This window comes from Symphodus melops (genome assembly GCF_947650265.1).
Source record: "Symphodus melops genome assembly, chromosome: 18".
In the NCBI taxonomy this organism is placed as follows: domain Eukaryota; kingdom Metazoa; phylum Chordata; class Actinopteri; order Labriformes; family Labridae; genus Symphodus; species Symphodus melops.
The window spans coordinates 16,060,809-16,076,669 of record NC_136708.1 but is presented as its reverse complement, the minus strand read 5'-3'; the positions used below and the strand labels follow the sequence as shown (position 1 = coordinate 16,076,669).

Below are 15,861 nucleotides of genomic sequence, written 5' to 3'. Positions count from 1 at the left end.
CTAAAAGCACATACAAGGGAGGATTAACCCTTTAGGCTTCAGTCAAAGATCCTACAGGAACATATGCATATATATATATATATATATATATATATATATATATATATATATATATATATTAACTTCCTTTGTTTGCTCTATGAAATAAAAATGGACATAAATACAGGAAAATATGAAACCAAATGAGTTGGGTGTGATACTCTGTGGAACAGACCAGCAGAGGTTTTGATTCAGACTGTGGAAGATGATCTCAGAGGAATACACAGCGACAGACTCTGGCTGAAGAAAAGACGGAGTCTGCACAGAGCCCGGGGGGACGATTTTTTCCCATTCTACGTTTTTCTTAGTTTCCTTTTTGCTTTGTCATATTGCTCACATACTCTGCTGAGGTCTCTCCTCTCCTCATAGAGCATTCACAGCACATGTGTCCACACTCAGACAATACACACAGTCATCCAATCTCTCCCTCTGTGCACTGACTTCATCCCGTCTGACTGAGTGAATCTTTACACAGCTTCTCTGCACACAGTCTTTAGGGATGTAATAGGAGAGAGTCTGCACCCGTGTGAGCTTTCAACAGTGAGTGGGGAATATGCTGCCTGTGGATCTCATGCTTCAAAACATTGAAGACATGAATAACGGGATCTGATACCACCTGTGATATACCTGCTTCTAAGGCTTATTGCTCATTTTTCAGCTTTGCCAACTGCAACCTTCATGTTCTGTCTTGAAATGGTCTGGGAATTCTTTTTTGTTGCCCATGTTTTGTTTGTATGTTTTTTCAGATCATTCAACTGTAGACAAACCCTTGGATGGACTACAGTCTCTCCAGTTGCTGCTGAGGCTTTTTATGTTTTCATGCCTTGCTAAAGAGCAAGAGCACACCTGTTCAAAAGGTTCAGAGAATGGACACTGGCAAACAATACTGAGTGTATGAAAAAACATTTTCCTCTCTGGTAGACATAACTTGATACTTTGACATGTAGATGGTCTAATATCCTTAAAGAGCTGCTGCGTGACAGGTGTCAGACAAAGTGAGTGACAGCAAGCTGCAGAAACCGCCTTTCTTTAAAGCATCATCCACAGCAGAGGGACAGGGACATGGATAAGGTTAAATTAGTAAAGACATAAAAGGTACCGCTTTATAAACGGGGGGTGGCAAAAATTGACACAATTTATAAGTTCAACAGAAGCTTTAAAAGCCCAATCCCCATGTTCATGCCAAAGCTAAAGCACTGACCCTCAGTCACCAATAGGACAAACACCACAAACAAGGAGCTCCAACCAACCACAAAAAACTGAGTTTAAATTCCGTGTTGTGTAACCCAACCTAGGAGTTTTGTTATTTAGCGTATGACATGCTGGGCATGATTTCTTTCTTTCTTTATAGATATGGACATATGCAGTAGAGTAGTTACAGAGGAAAGTGGCCACCACAAGGTTTCAGTATCTCTAGAGCTTTTCCCCTTCATGACATCAGTATCTTTTTTTTAATGAAAAATGAAATCGAGCATGAGCATACAAGAATAATACACTGCAAGTTAGGTTTCCCTTTGATCACAACAGATTCCCTTTCAAAGCATCCCAAGGAATATAATGCAGAAGAGACCTGCAGCTTCTTGACATGTTAGCAGCCAGCATCATTGTCTTTAAATTTGTTATGTGCTTCTGTTTACAGTTCAGAGCACAAGAGTGACGGCAGAAATGGAACAAATGTGTTTTCTGTTCCACTGGAAAAAACTTACTGTAGTTTGAAGAAACGTGTGGCGCTAGTGTAGGTGGTAATGCATGCTTACACTCAGCTCACTGGCATACAGTGCTGAATATATGAGGTTCCATTCAAACCTTCATAGATAAGTCAGCTGAAGAATCCTGCCTGTATGAGACACTGCCATATTCATTTAAATGTCTAAGAAGAAGATACTGAAGCTGCGCCGGTTTAAATACTACATTTCAGATAGAGTTTATGTTTGATATCAATGGAAGTTGTCAGGGGAGAATATATATATGTATATCATGGAGATGTATGGTTAACTTTCAGACATTCTTTCTTTTTTTATGTGTTAAAAATGTATAACTCACAGCTACATTAATGAATGTACATGAAATACTAAAATTGCTTCGAGGCCATTAACTTATCTTTTTTTTTTGACTGAGCTTCCTGCCTGAATGACAATGCTGCAGTCAGAAGCAGCAACAGAGAAAGCCAATCATTCCCTCGAATTTGTATTCATGCCACATTCTCCCACAATTGTCTCCTTGCTGTTGCCATCTTCTGAGTAGTTTTATTTTGTGCAATCTCATTTAACAATTTCACACTTAACTGCTGAAATGTGTTAACAACTTTATGGATTCTAGAGCAAAGACATCTGCTGTGTAAATAAAAGTATTGTTAAGCTTGTGGGTGCTTGATTAATATTGTATCAAACATTAGAATGATTTGTCTGACATATTTAAGGACACGGATTATATCAACTTTTCCTGTTATCCTAATGTCAACGTGACATCTCTTCCTATTACTAATGGAAATCAATTCACAATACATGAGGCTTAATCAGGGCATTAATGAGATACTTTAATGTTGAAGTTTTTTTTTTTGATGGTGAACTTCTACACTAGAAAGTCTGTTTTTTTTACTTTTTTTTCATTTGATTTCTTTTATCCAGTTCTTCATTAATCTGTACAACGTGTCCTGTGTACAATGTATCTTTATTGTCATGTTTTTTTATAAGAATGAAAAGGTGCTGGAAGAAACACACATATAACCTTCCCTTCTTTTAAGGAAAAGAAAACTGTGTACAAAATGTAAAAAAAATAAGATAAGATACCTACTTAAATACGTTCATATGTACAGTATAAGCTATGTTAGCGTACAATCTATAACACATCCGTAACTCATACTCCTGAACACGGCCTTAGCAGAAAAAAATATATATATGACAATTAAAGTTGACCAGCTAGTCCAATGAAATGGAACTTTTTACTCAGCTTTGTTTTGTATGCACAGTTCTTCAAAGATAATGGTGCATGCTTTAACGACACTGAAATATAACAAATGTTTGTGATGTGTTTCTTGTTCGTCACGCTCTGGTTTTAACTATTAGCATGCATGAACCAAACATGTGCACACAGTACACATAGTAATTACTTGTGTCCATCGCAGTCATGTTTACTGGATGATTACATAACATCTTATAATGATACCAGTGGAGGGGGAGGGTCCTCTGCAAGCTTCAAGTCTGCGTGTTTTTTTTTGTTGCTTTTTTTTACTCTACGCCCTGAAAGGACTTTACATTGTTGTAGTTCAAAGGAAATCCCTTGCCTCGGGTGTTCAAGTCTTTGAGTTTAATAGGCCGTTGCCATTATCTCCCCCCAGCATGAGACTTTTCCATTTCACTTCCACACACAGTCTGATCTTCATTGTCTGCAGGTCCAGTGTGATGTTACTGAACCTGATAGGGGCAAGAAAAAATATCACTTTACCAGATAAAGAAATGCAGCTCATGCATTTTACATGAGTTATTATCACCCATTGCATAACAGAGGGCCATTTTTTCCTATGAAATTTGGGGAAATGACATGTACTGGATAGTGGTATTAAATTGTTATGTCTGTATAGCAGGATTATTCAAGATTTTCAATGAAAACCAAGGTTGATTTTTTTTCAGACATGATACATTTTGGACATTGCATGTAAGTAAAGAAGATAGTCTTAAATTCAGCTGTGTAGCACTTTGTCATCTTGCATTATTCCTGTTGAAATAGAATAGTCTTTACTACAGGAGAAGCCATTCGCTTTTGAAGCTACTCGGCCACTTATTAAGGGAGGAGAGGGGGGGATCAAGTCACGTATAAAAGGCAGATTTTTATGGTTTAATGTAGCCCATCAAAAAGGCTGCCTGTGCGGGTTAAAATGGGTGAAATTCAACATGATAACAAGGGTAGTGGCGCAGGTCAGTCATTGCCTGAAGCATTTGTGGTCGGTTGCAGAACAGATCAGGAGGTCACTGTACTTTAAAAACATGAGGAGACTCTGTATGCTTTAGGCTGAGTAGGGTATGTGGTTTTGCAGTAACATGGCAGCTTGTGTGGGGAAGTGTAAAGTGGGAGGATCTAATTGAAACTCTCAAATTCAAGTGTGATCACTAGGCAAACCATGAGGCCAAGGAGAAGTTAGCACATATAACTAAAATCAAATCTTCTGAACTGATGAAAGCTGGAATCCAATAACTAACAAAAAATGATGCAGCTTTGCCATTGTGTGCATTTCAAAGCATCCGCTTGTTTTCCAGACATACAAACTGAACTGAAAAGATGTCTCTGCATCATAAACTTTAAATGGATTTATAGCCAGTCATTTTGTCGGAAAGTTTTATTCATGGGGCATAATGAGGCTTGACTCCTTTTGGAGCCACCCTCAAGTGGCCACTAGAGAAACCCCCTCTCAATGGATTTAATATTTAGCCCTCGAGGTCGCCATTTGGTCTCCATCATCTTCAAGAGTAATACAGAAAATGTGATGACATCAGTGACATTCGAGCCACTCAAATGTCACAATATGGGTTAATACTCAAATGAAAGCATTAATGGGCAGTTTTCCTTGTGAAAAGCTTCTTTTTATTTAATTCATCCTTCCCTGAAACCTGTTAAGCCTCATTCAACTTCTTCCTACAGTCAGCAAAATGGCCTTTAAAATGTTCTTTTCTTGTTAATGACAAAATGTCTCCCTCTTCCTCCTTTGCCCAGTGGCTCATTTTCAATGGAAATGATGAAGGCTGGAGATGAACATGGAGCCATATTGCATCCTTAATGATTCCTGAGTCTGCGTCTCCTCATATTGGCCAACGCAAGAACAGATGGCCCCACTGGTGAAATCCAGACCGGCTGACTGTGCCTGTGACAACTTTGAAAAGTAAGTGTGTGTGAGTCACTTTATGTTTGAACATTTGTGACTGTGTGTTCGCAAAAAATGTGAGCTTTATTTCTTTGCTCCTGCAGGCCGCAGCTCTGACTATGAATTCGCTCTGAGTCAGCTGACGTGGTTACATAAGGACGTGAAAATCCACTGTGTGCATGTTTTTTTAATATATATATATACATATGTCACAACAAAAACATGTCTAGAGTTCACTGTGTGTCTTGAGGGGATGAGTCCTGTCAGTACATTTTTATTCCATCTCCTTGAAATGAAAGTGAACAGGTACAGGGGTATCTGTCTGTATCACTACCTTTACCTGTTTGATGCAGTCTGCCAGCCGCTCCCCTGACAGAAAAACTGTTACAGCTGTTGTTCAGTGTGGCATTCAAGACAAGATGATGATAGGAGCTTGAATGTTGCCATCAGAGTACAGCAACTGTTGTGGATCTTCTACTTTTTTTTATTTATTTTTTTTAGAACTGTCTCGTACTCCCAGGCTTAAAGCAGTGGCATCTATACGGCAAGCATCTTAAAGTCTCTATTTTTCATGCTCTACCTCAAATAAAATTATTAAATGAAACGAAATGAATATTTCTAACAAGGTAATGACCTTGTAATGTGTTCTCTGACTTGCCAAAAGTAAAAAATATATTGCATATTGAAAGTGTAGTAGAAAAGATACTGTAAGTAGAACAACATATTGGTATTCATACTCAAGAAACACCTCAAATATGAACAATTAAAACTAATGTGATGTTGAATCATTACTGAAACATGACTTTTTGGGGGAAAGAAAGTGTCGGCCATATGTGATCAGAATGGTAATTTGGATATAAACTTTCATATCTTTTGTTGGTTCATTTTTAAAGCGTCTATCCAAAGTCGTCTCCTTGACTTTTCCTTCCATCACTCTCTTCTTTTTAGTCCTCCTCTTCAGTCCCTTGTTCCACCCACCTTTCCCTGGATCCAATCCCAGCAGTCATTGCCAATCTTCCAACCGTCTCCGATGTAAGTCCTCTGTGTTTTTGATGTTCATCTTCACTGCCAATAAGATACCCACAACCAACATGAAACTGCTCTTATTTTGTGCTAATGTCAAAGAAAATGTCATCCAAAATAGAGAAAAAGAAAAAGATAAAGCAAACTGCCTGAGGTGTGGAGTTGCCTGGCAACAATTGTCCACCTTTGTCTAAGATGGCCTTCATCAGATTGCAATAAGGACATTTTCAAACACTTCGAAAGTTGATTTGCACTCACTGGAGAGAAGCAGGGACAAGAGAAAAGAGAAGGAGAAAAGAAGCTGCTGAAGAATAATGTGCTACGATAAGGGCTGACTTACTTTCACAAATGATTCGGGAATACAGCAAGCAACTGTTTTTACGTGTTAGCTTAAGTTTATTCTCTCTGCCTGGAGCTACAGCACAACAACCACTTTATACTCCAGTTGTACATAAAAAAGACTCATAAACAGAGTTCTTTTCAAAACAAAGCATAAACTGTAATCACACGTTTACACATAAATGTAGATGGGTATCTTTATGAAATAGAAACTCAGTAAATTACAATATTAGCACAGACATCCCTGTTAATATATGCTAGTGTGCATACAAGTAATCCATCTTATAAATACAATATGTACATCTCAATATTAAAGAGTATATATGGCTATACTGTTTATCTTTAATAGTGTTTCTCTCTTTTTTATGACCTTTAATCTCTCTCCTGCCCTATGTCTGCTTTCTCTTTGCTTTAAAAAGTTCACTCTGAGCTTGGAGGATAATTAAAAGCCCATGCCTGCAGTTAATGCCAAAAAAATGTTCTAAAAAAGTCATATAATGTTGTGTATAGTATATTAGCTCCCTTATTAGTTGGGTTAGATATACCTTACAGTATGACATTCATCTTAACTAAAAAAGAGAGAAAGTTTACTAAAAGTAGAAAACAGAAGCAAAGTGAATGTACTCTATGCTAGGTTTGTTTTGTTTGTAGCCGAGAGAATCACTTCCAGGATACCCTACGAGCCTCAACGTCACCTTTTGTTCTTGTTTTTTATTTATACTGTATGTTTAAGTTCATCTAATGTAAAAAAAAAAAAAAAGAATAATTTTTGAAGTCGTTTTCTTTCATAAATGACAAAAAGCCAACCTTGAAAAAAAAGAGAAATAAAATACTTGTACGTCTCCCCCTGATAGATAATCCTGGTAAAAAAAATATAAGCAGTGCCTTTTTTAAAGTACATATTTTGACACCAGTGCGCGATCACCAATTTTGTAAATCAGAATTGGTCATTTTTGTCGTGGTGGTAAAGTGTTTTTTTTTCGTCACTCCATTTAATTCCTCGCCACCTATCCAGGTGGCAGTGACGATGGCAGCAGATCAAGCCGAGGAGCCTGCATGTGGTTTTCCACAGCGATGTCCCCCAGCTCGCTCTGGCATTCTCCGGGCAGCTGGGATGTGTAATCCCTCCGGCTGCACTGCGGGTCTTTTCTTGCTCTGCCAAGCCGGGCGTGCTCTGAAAAGGGATCACCTGAGGCTGCAGGGGAGGCACAGGGATCTTTGACCATATTAAGCTTCTCCTCTCGGCGTGAAAGAGCAGTGACTTGACAGAAACGTCCTCTCAGGTTACTGAACTACACTCGCAAAAACGAAGGGTGTGGATACAAAACCATAAGCAATTCTGCCTTATGTGGCTTAGTGATTTTAACAGTTTGTATATCTCAGGAGGCAAGTTCACAGAAGCCCTTCATAGGAAAGTCTGTGGCTGAGTTCTATGGCACCTTTTGAAGAATGGGAAATCATGTCCTTTATCCACTTGGTGCATTCTCATTTTGCCCACTGTGGAGAAAATCAGCCGGGGATTTTTCTGCTGCTCAACTCTTCTTCAGATTTCTAGACACCACTTCAGATTTACAGCTCTTTGAATTTTGAAGGCAGCACCTGCAGCAGGAGCATTAGCCTGAATTAGTTTTTTTTATTGCAAAGTGTAGGTCTGGGGCCTTCCTCAAACATCTTAAGGCTTGTGGTTGCTCCCAACTGGCTGAGTTAGGAAGAAAAAAAAAAGTAAGCACAAGTGAGTGAGGGCTGCCTTCTGTCTGAAAGTACTTTCCATAGACTTAAGAGTTAAAACAACTCCTGAATCACCTTTGTAATCAGTCAGTCTTTGGCAGATCATACACTTCTTCCCTTCTGTGTGTGTGTGTGTGTGTGTGTGTGTGTGTGTGTGTGTGTGTGTGTGTGTGTGTGTGTGTGTGTGTGAGGAAGGATGGAGTTGGAGTCAATAACAATCTTCAGTCAATTGAGCAGCAATCCAGTAACACAAGACAGGACTGAGCAGGACTTGGACGCTGAAAAATAATGTTTACAATGCTGATAAACCTGAAATATCGCAGCCTGTCAGTTATTCATCAAACCAGAAGTGTTGTTTTTGGACCTCAACGTGTTGCAGTTTATTTAGAGGATGGCAACACCAAAGTAAACAACAATTGTTAAACTGCAGGAATGAACGCTGGCGATACATTGCTGCAATAACTTGAATTGAAATGGATCTATCAAGTAGGGCTATCACAGTCACAGAAAGCTCTCTAAAAAACATCTGATATTTCCAGAAGGAGCTGCATGTGTGAAAAAACACAGATTTTAAGCTGAGTTTCTCCTGTCAGCTCCTTGAGTATTTTTTCTGCATAAAGTCCAAATAAGCTGTTGTGAGAACACAGCAGGGTATAATGAGGATTCACCTTGAGCCAGTGGGAAAGCGCTGTGATGTTAATATCCTCTGTCCTGTGCACGACCAGACACTGTGTGCATGCGACCGCCATGACCTCTGTGCACATCATTAAACTGCTGAATTATGTTTGCTGCTCTTCACTAAGTTCTTCTCGGCTCTTTCGGTGACATTGTCATTCTGTTGAACCGACCCATAGCATTGATTTAAAGTCAAATATTCACATTATAGCAAAATCAGAGATGCATATTCTTCTAGTGGGATCATCCATTAGGTGAACCCCCCTGTCAATAATGAAATCAATGATGCAGCAAACTTCACATTTTTCTTCGACTTTAGGACAGGGTAGTTGAAAAGTTTATGGATGGCCTGGAGAATTTGGCATGTCTCTGTGTAGATTACATAAAAACTGGATTGCAGGATGTCAGTTTCCAAGGCAACTGTATTTTTGTGTCTTTGCTCTCATTCTTTTCTGTCAGTTCTCTCAGCACACTTGGCAGTATTGTCAAGTGAGGGCTCGGTGTGTTTGTAAGCTTTAGTATTAGTTGGTCAGGTGACAAATGGGAAGAAAAAAACATGTCTAATAATGGTTGTGATTGCATAGGGAGTCGTGATTAAAGAGAAAAAGATCGAAATGAGGATTCAAGATGGAGGAAAGGAAATGTTTAATTGCCTTCCTGTTTAGTTATAAACTCCTCACTGTGTGTCTGTGGCCATGCATTTGGCTGGGTTTGTATTTGTATGCTGTCCCTACAGGCAGTGTGAGTTGTAAGCAGACTGCCTGAAAATCTCATTATCTGCCAAACAATGCTGCTTAATAACTTGCTGTGTCACTCTCTGAATTAAAGAGGGAGGATTTATAATGGAGGTTTAGAGGAAATAACGACTTTCGGTTGCTCTGCAACATTTACTGTGATTTGTGAAGTAGTGCTTGCTGCTGTACTTTAAGCATAGATGTGCATTGAACATTCTGATGCACAAGTCCCATTTGTTGTTTGTGTCAAGGCACGTTGCACGTTATGCACAGTTTAGTTACACATTCAAGTTTACAGTGCAGTAGATTTTCATTTTTCTCTGCACACCCACACGTTTTTACACCAACCAAGTGATTCATGTTGGAGCAAACATTAAACACAGGCTCTTTAAACTCAAGATGGAAGTGGAAATATGAATGGTAGAGGAATCTTTCAGCTAATGAGAGCAAAGGAACCATTTATTGGCTTTGTTATTGTCCCAGCTCGATAGTCTTTTTTACCACAAAGCTGCATTGTAACTCTTAAGACGATGCTGCAAGATGGTACTATCAATCTCAGACCGCTTTGCAAGCAAATATGAAAGGTTTCTCTCCTGGGAAATTAGCTTCTCTCTCTCCCCTCGTAATTGTCACCCACAACTTTCAATGTTTCCTATAATGTAAGCACACTCGACCTCTGCTGTCGAGTCTGAAAACTGGCCGCTGAAACTCTTTTTAAAAGAATGCTCTCACAGGTTTCAGCTTTTATCCGATACGTTTTTGAATGTGTAAAATTCAAATGTTGGCTCGATCTAATGAATCTTTTTGCTGGACTTGTAAAAGTGCTGCCTCGCGGTCCCATCCCGATGAATCATACATTTACCACCCACTCCCTCGTATGATGGTCACGGCTATGTGCTGGCTAACATTGTCAGAGTTGTTTTTTTTTTTTTTTTGCTCAAGGCTTTTTCCTGTCTCATCAGTCAGTGGTGAGAAGTGCTGTGGATGCAGGGCCTTGGATGTATGGGGCTGAGTCTCACAGGGCTGTCTTTGACGTGGTAGTAAAAGAATGCTACTTGAATACATGTGAATGTGACAAACGTTACAGTGAAGAATCGCTAGTGTGAAAGAAGATGTACGAATCCTTGGTTAAAACCTTGAATTGTTGTTTTTTTTGTCTGGGTATTGCATGTCAGTGCTTTGCCATGCATTCTATATTTGTTGCTCCTTTAACAATAAAAACACTTGAAACTAAGCAATACAGTTATTTTGTGGGTTGTCGTCATATTTTTTAAGTCTTTTCTCAGGTTCCTAAGGCTCCAATTATCTCTTGAAGAATTTCTCTTTATTCTCCTGCATGAGGTCCATCTTGAAGTCCACTCTGTGTACCTCCCGACCCCTCCCTCATCTCCTTCTGTGGTGCAGTAATAATCACCCACAGCTAATTAAGAGGCTTATGAGATTTTGTTTTACTTCCCTGCAAAGCAACCTGCACAGCTGTATCTAATGCTATCGATTGTGGGTTTTGGTGTTTGTCTCTTTTTCTGTTTTTTTTTTTTTTTAACTGCACAACAGCGCTTCAAGCTTTCAGTGCTGTGATGTGTCATTAAGATGGAGGCTAGAGTTGACTTTATGTGGATTTGGTGTGTGAGTGTTTGTGCTCAAGCTTGAGGGTTTAATTTTTCTTCAGAGTGACTCGCATCCCTTTTATGACTCCAAGTCATATGTCGTTAGGTTTTTTCTGCAGGTCAAGAAAAAGAATGAAATAATCAGAGTACTGATTTGTCTTTATGTCTTACAAAAGCAAATCATACAACTCGGAAGAAAATTCATGATTTTTAGGTGTACATTTTAATTCATGTTCCTGCTGGCTTCAGGGTAGGTGTTAGACGAGCACACTGAAGTAGATTTTCTAACTTTATATGGAACAACATTTCACCCTGACTGATAGGTTTGACTGTTAAAAGAAAGTATGATTCGATTTCTTGTCAGACAAGCCCCCATGAACAAGACAACACCAGCAAACAGGCAAGTCATGCCACTTCGTCCACAGTAGGCGGTAGAGAGGTCACAATTTAAAAGTTCCTTATTACGGGATCCTTATTTTCAGTCAATATTCTCAGGAATTTATTGAATAAGAGAAACACAAGGTCTCAATTACTCTTCAAATGCAATTCTTTCAAATTCTACCAAAGCATGGCACTAGAAGTGATGTAGGCAAGAAAAGGGTCTTTAGGGGTTTCCATCATTTGCACTTCACATGCATCAAAAACAGGAGAAAGACAGAGCAGGGGGAGGGGTTAGTGAAGGACGAGCGGAGGAGATAAAGCTATAGGTAGAACTGTGACGCTCTTCACAGCATCATGCTAATGAGGAGGATTATTATGTCCCCCCCTCAGGCACTGGCGGCAGACAAGAGTGGGTGTGGGCACAAGTGTCTTATACACTTCAGATGGTGTGAAGCTGTTTTTGTGTACACGATCATACATGATAGGGGCACCTTACCATTTTTAAAGAGAGTCTGTTTTGTCTGCTTGACATTTTTTGACTCTGCTTCCTCTTCATCAAGTTTTTCATTTTCACCTCAATGAAAAGCTACCTCTCCCCCGGTTTTCACTCACATGAACATAATAGGGTTATAAATATGCAGGTAAGGATAACAGGCACATTATTTTGAGTTAAAAATGTCAGAGGAAAATGTGTTCATGAGTTATAAAAACATGCACAGCCAACACACGAACAAACTAATAAATATCTGTGCTCCTTATTTCCCATCCTCCCTTCGCACACTCCCTCTCTCGCACCCCCTCGCTCCATCCTCCCCCATCTCCTCCTGTCCCCTCCTCCCTCGCTCTCCTGCAGCTAGTGGTATGCTCCACTTGTCTTTACTCCCCTCTCTCTCTCTCTCTCTCTCTCTCTCTCTCTCTCTCTCTCTCTCTCTCTCTCTCTCTCTCTCGCTCCACTGTCAGCCTCAGCAGCCTCCACACAACCAGAGCTAGACACACTGGTGCAGTGCCGATCCATACATGCATGTGTATGTTTTCCTTGGTGCCCGGTTTCCTTGAGAGTGCTGAGCCTTTCAATTGTTTGGGTTTACCTGCATGTGAATGTGCCCGCGAGCGTCTCTGCAGCATCGTTTGTATGGAGGACCATGTGTGCAGAGTGAGAGACAGCGTGAGGATGCATAGTGGGCAGGTGTTGTTGTGATCGGCGGAGTTTTTAAGCGTACTATCGTCGTGCTGCTGACACTTCCCACCCTCTGCCTCCAATTTGGTTATCTTGTGAGGGTAAAAAGCATCCTGCAGGGATGTCCACGTCGCCTGGAGTGACAGACGGGAGCCAGAGGAACTCTTGTAAGTGACTTTGTGTTTCTTTTTGCTGGAATTGGGAGTGGTAATACATGTGTATTTCTGTTAAATATGTATGGGGCACAGGTTTTTATTTGAAACCTATCTTTTTTTTCTCCACCATGAATATTTAGTCTTTTTTTTTTTTTTTTTTTTTTGGTTTAAAGGCCAAGGTGGAGAGGAGATGCAGTTAAAGGCAATGCAACAACAAATGAATTATTAGAGATTTGAAAAGAAGTATGCAGCAGGAACGTTAAGTCTGTTTTACGTGTGTGTGTCTGTGTGAGAAAGACAAGTAAGAAAGTCAGTAGGAGTGACAGGAGTGCAATGGTGTAATACTGTGTGGTACATATATAACACATGATGATAGTAAAAAGAAAAGGAGATCATGCATGCTATATTGTGCAGATGCTTGTTTACATGATGGAAAGATAGCCCTCGGAGGTGTGTATAATGTGGGAGTGTGCAATGTGTGGGAACAGGCATGAGTGTGTTTACATATTCCCTGGAGCGCCTCCAGCTGTCGAACTATTGGGGAGGTGTTGTGCAGCGATTGACAACCGAACCAGCTGCATCTTTTCAGGAGGAGGGAAAGAGGCGATGAGTGCTCATGCCATTCACCACTACTCTGATGAATATTTTATTTTGATCCTGGAAAGACGGCACAGGCAGTTTCACTTTGACAGATACGATAATTCAGTCCATCGTCTTTATCTCTTTTCTGGATTCTCTTTCAATTCTGTCAATGATGGATTGCGTTGGCTTTTTCAAGTATATTTCTGTCTCTCTCCTGAAGGTTTGTACGGTTTCTGTAACTGAAACTGCAGGACAGGTCAGAGATGATGTATATACTTTAACACTCCAACACTTAAGTGTGTTAGTAAGTAGATGGGTGAAAGTGGGTGGGATCCCTCTGCATTTTGAATGTTTCACTTGATTGTGTCCTGAAAAACACACACGCAAAACTGAAGGATTGCTGTACTGTTAGTGGGTGATTGATTAAATGATGTGACTCATTTTGAGTCATCTGAGAACTCAGAGCGAACAAACAGAAAATTTCCTTCACACACACATGCACTCATTGACTGGCTTGACTGAGGCACAGATCACATCTGGGAAATTGGGTCTCCTTTTATTGCTTCATTATAATGGCTCCCACCCCCCCTCTCCTCCTCTCGCTTTCATTCCCCGTCTTGTTATTTTGCAGGATGTTATTTACTGCCCAACCTTGCTTATAACTCTCCTGGAAAGCTTTTTGTGTGTCTGCGTGATGTGTTGATGATCACACAATGACACACTCACCCACACCAGACACCTTGTGTGTTTATGACTGTTTACACTTTTGTGTCTTAATAGTGACATCATTGCATATATGATTATTTGGTTGACTCATGTGCTGCTTTATTGTTGTGTGTCTCATTTTGCCTGAACATGTTTGGCTCTCAGCTGCCTTGCTTTGAACTCGACTTGTTTGTTCCACGTCGAGACCCATCCATCACATTACCTTCTTATGGAGCGGTGCTTTCAAAGTGAAATATCAAGAGGCCGCGGGCTACGATTACTGATTTACTAACTGTAATGTTACATCACCAAGCGCAGAATCTGGAGGGAAAACATCTATTGCCTTGGCTATGTGGCAGCTTTAAAAATAGAAGAAAAAGAAAAATGGAGATTTAAGGAGTTAAAAGATTGAAAATAATGAACAAAGGAGCTTTAATAAAAATTGTCCTTTGGTGTTAATTTTAGAAAAACATGCCCAAACAGGCAAAGCAAGCCTAAATAATGTGTTCTTATCTAAACTAATTACCACTTCAAATCACATCCTTGAATAAGAAATTGTAGTTACATAATGCCACACAGAAATAGAGCAAAGTTATAGACTATTTATGGACTTGTGTTTTAAGCCCTTTATTGTGAAGGCGGTTATATTTTTAGATAAGTCTGACTCTTTTGTAATATTACAGTCTAATGCTGCAGCAGCAGTGCTCTCTCTCTCCCTGCTAGTGTGTGTCCTCTGGAAAGGAGCAACAGCAGGCACCTGCCACAGAGATGGATGTGCTGTGTCATCACTTCTCCTGCCAAATGATGGCTTGCTTCACCTCTCCTCCTTCTCTCCCTCCACTCTCTCCTTTCATCCTCTTTTATCCTCTTTTCTCTGTCCCCCACTTTTTTTTTTTTTTTTTGCCCCTGGTCGCTCCATTCATCTGCTCTCTTCTCTGCATGGTGTCTCATCTGTTCCTTAATCCTCCACTCCACGGTCTCCCCTCAGCACTCCTCCTCTTCTTCCTCCTTCTCTTTCTCTCTCATCCTTCTCCTCGCTCCACTCTCCTCCTGTCTGGTTTATCTGGGTTCACATGAAACTTTAATTGCATGTAAATCAAAGCGCTGCAGATGTGATTAGTCTTTTGTGCAGCTTTAATGAGTGGGGTCTGGACTATTGAAATCTGGTACAGTAGCTGGCTTCTGCGCTCTCTCTGATGGCTTAAGGCTTGAGCAAACTTGACTTCTACTCCTGCCAGAAGGAACACTTTTTTCCAAGAGCATTAAAGTTTTCAGGAATAAATTGAAGAAAAATTGCTGAAAGTATTGTAGCTTTTTTTGGTCAAGCACTTAAAGGTTTATCAGTATTGTGGTTTCTTAGTGCAGAAAAAAACGCAATAGGCACTTTTTAGGAACCGACTACGACAGCAAAAATAAGTATAGACGTATTTGTTTGTCAGCAAGCTAAAGATTTTTTCCACACAATTGTGTTCGGGTGACATTTTACAATGGGAATTAGCAATCAATCTATTTATTGTGCTGAGACACTGTTGAGTAATTAAAAAATAAAGAAGGTGGCAGCAGTTTGTAAGATGTGACATTTATCAGGCAGCAGCATGGCACTTTAGTTGTTTTTAAGGACAAACAAATATTTGCTTGTGCTGGATAGTTTAAACACTTATTGTAAGTAATACTGTTTTTATTAAAAACGCATGTCTGGATCCCATGTGCACCTTTTTTCTCCTGTGACTGACAAACTGTGTATTTATGTTCTGTGTTTGAACTCCTTCATCTCCCATTAACATGCAGTTAGCTCGATAATTAGCATATGAGCACAGATCCTGTACACTTAGAGGTGTCTTCATGTGAGCATCACATTTAC

At 39.9% G+C, this 15,861-nt stretch overlaps 1 protein-coding gene across 3 annotated transcripts in view; it reads left to right on the top strand.

The window, feature by feature from the left end:
- The first annotated feature begins 12,346 nt into the window (after positions 1-12,346).
- dtnbp1b (dystrobrevin binding protein 1b) overlaps positions 12,347-15,861 on the top strand; it is a 33,556-nt gene continuing 30,041 nt past the window's right edge. The window contains exon 1 of one of the 3 annotated variants that reach the window (XM_079367714.1): positions 12,347-12,725. Coding sequence is in view for 2 of the 3 variants with exons in the window: in XM_079367713.1 (XP_079223839.1) it covers positions 12,680-12,725 (46 nt within the window). In the remaining variant the exon portion in view is untranslated. The remainder of the gene's footprint in view (positions 12,726-15,861) is intronic. The other 2 variants (XM_079367713.1, XM_079367715.1) reach the window with 2 other exon arrangements.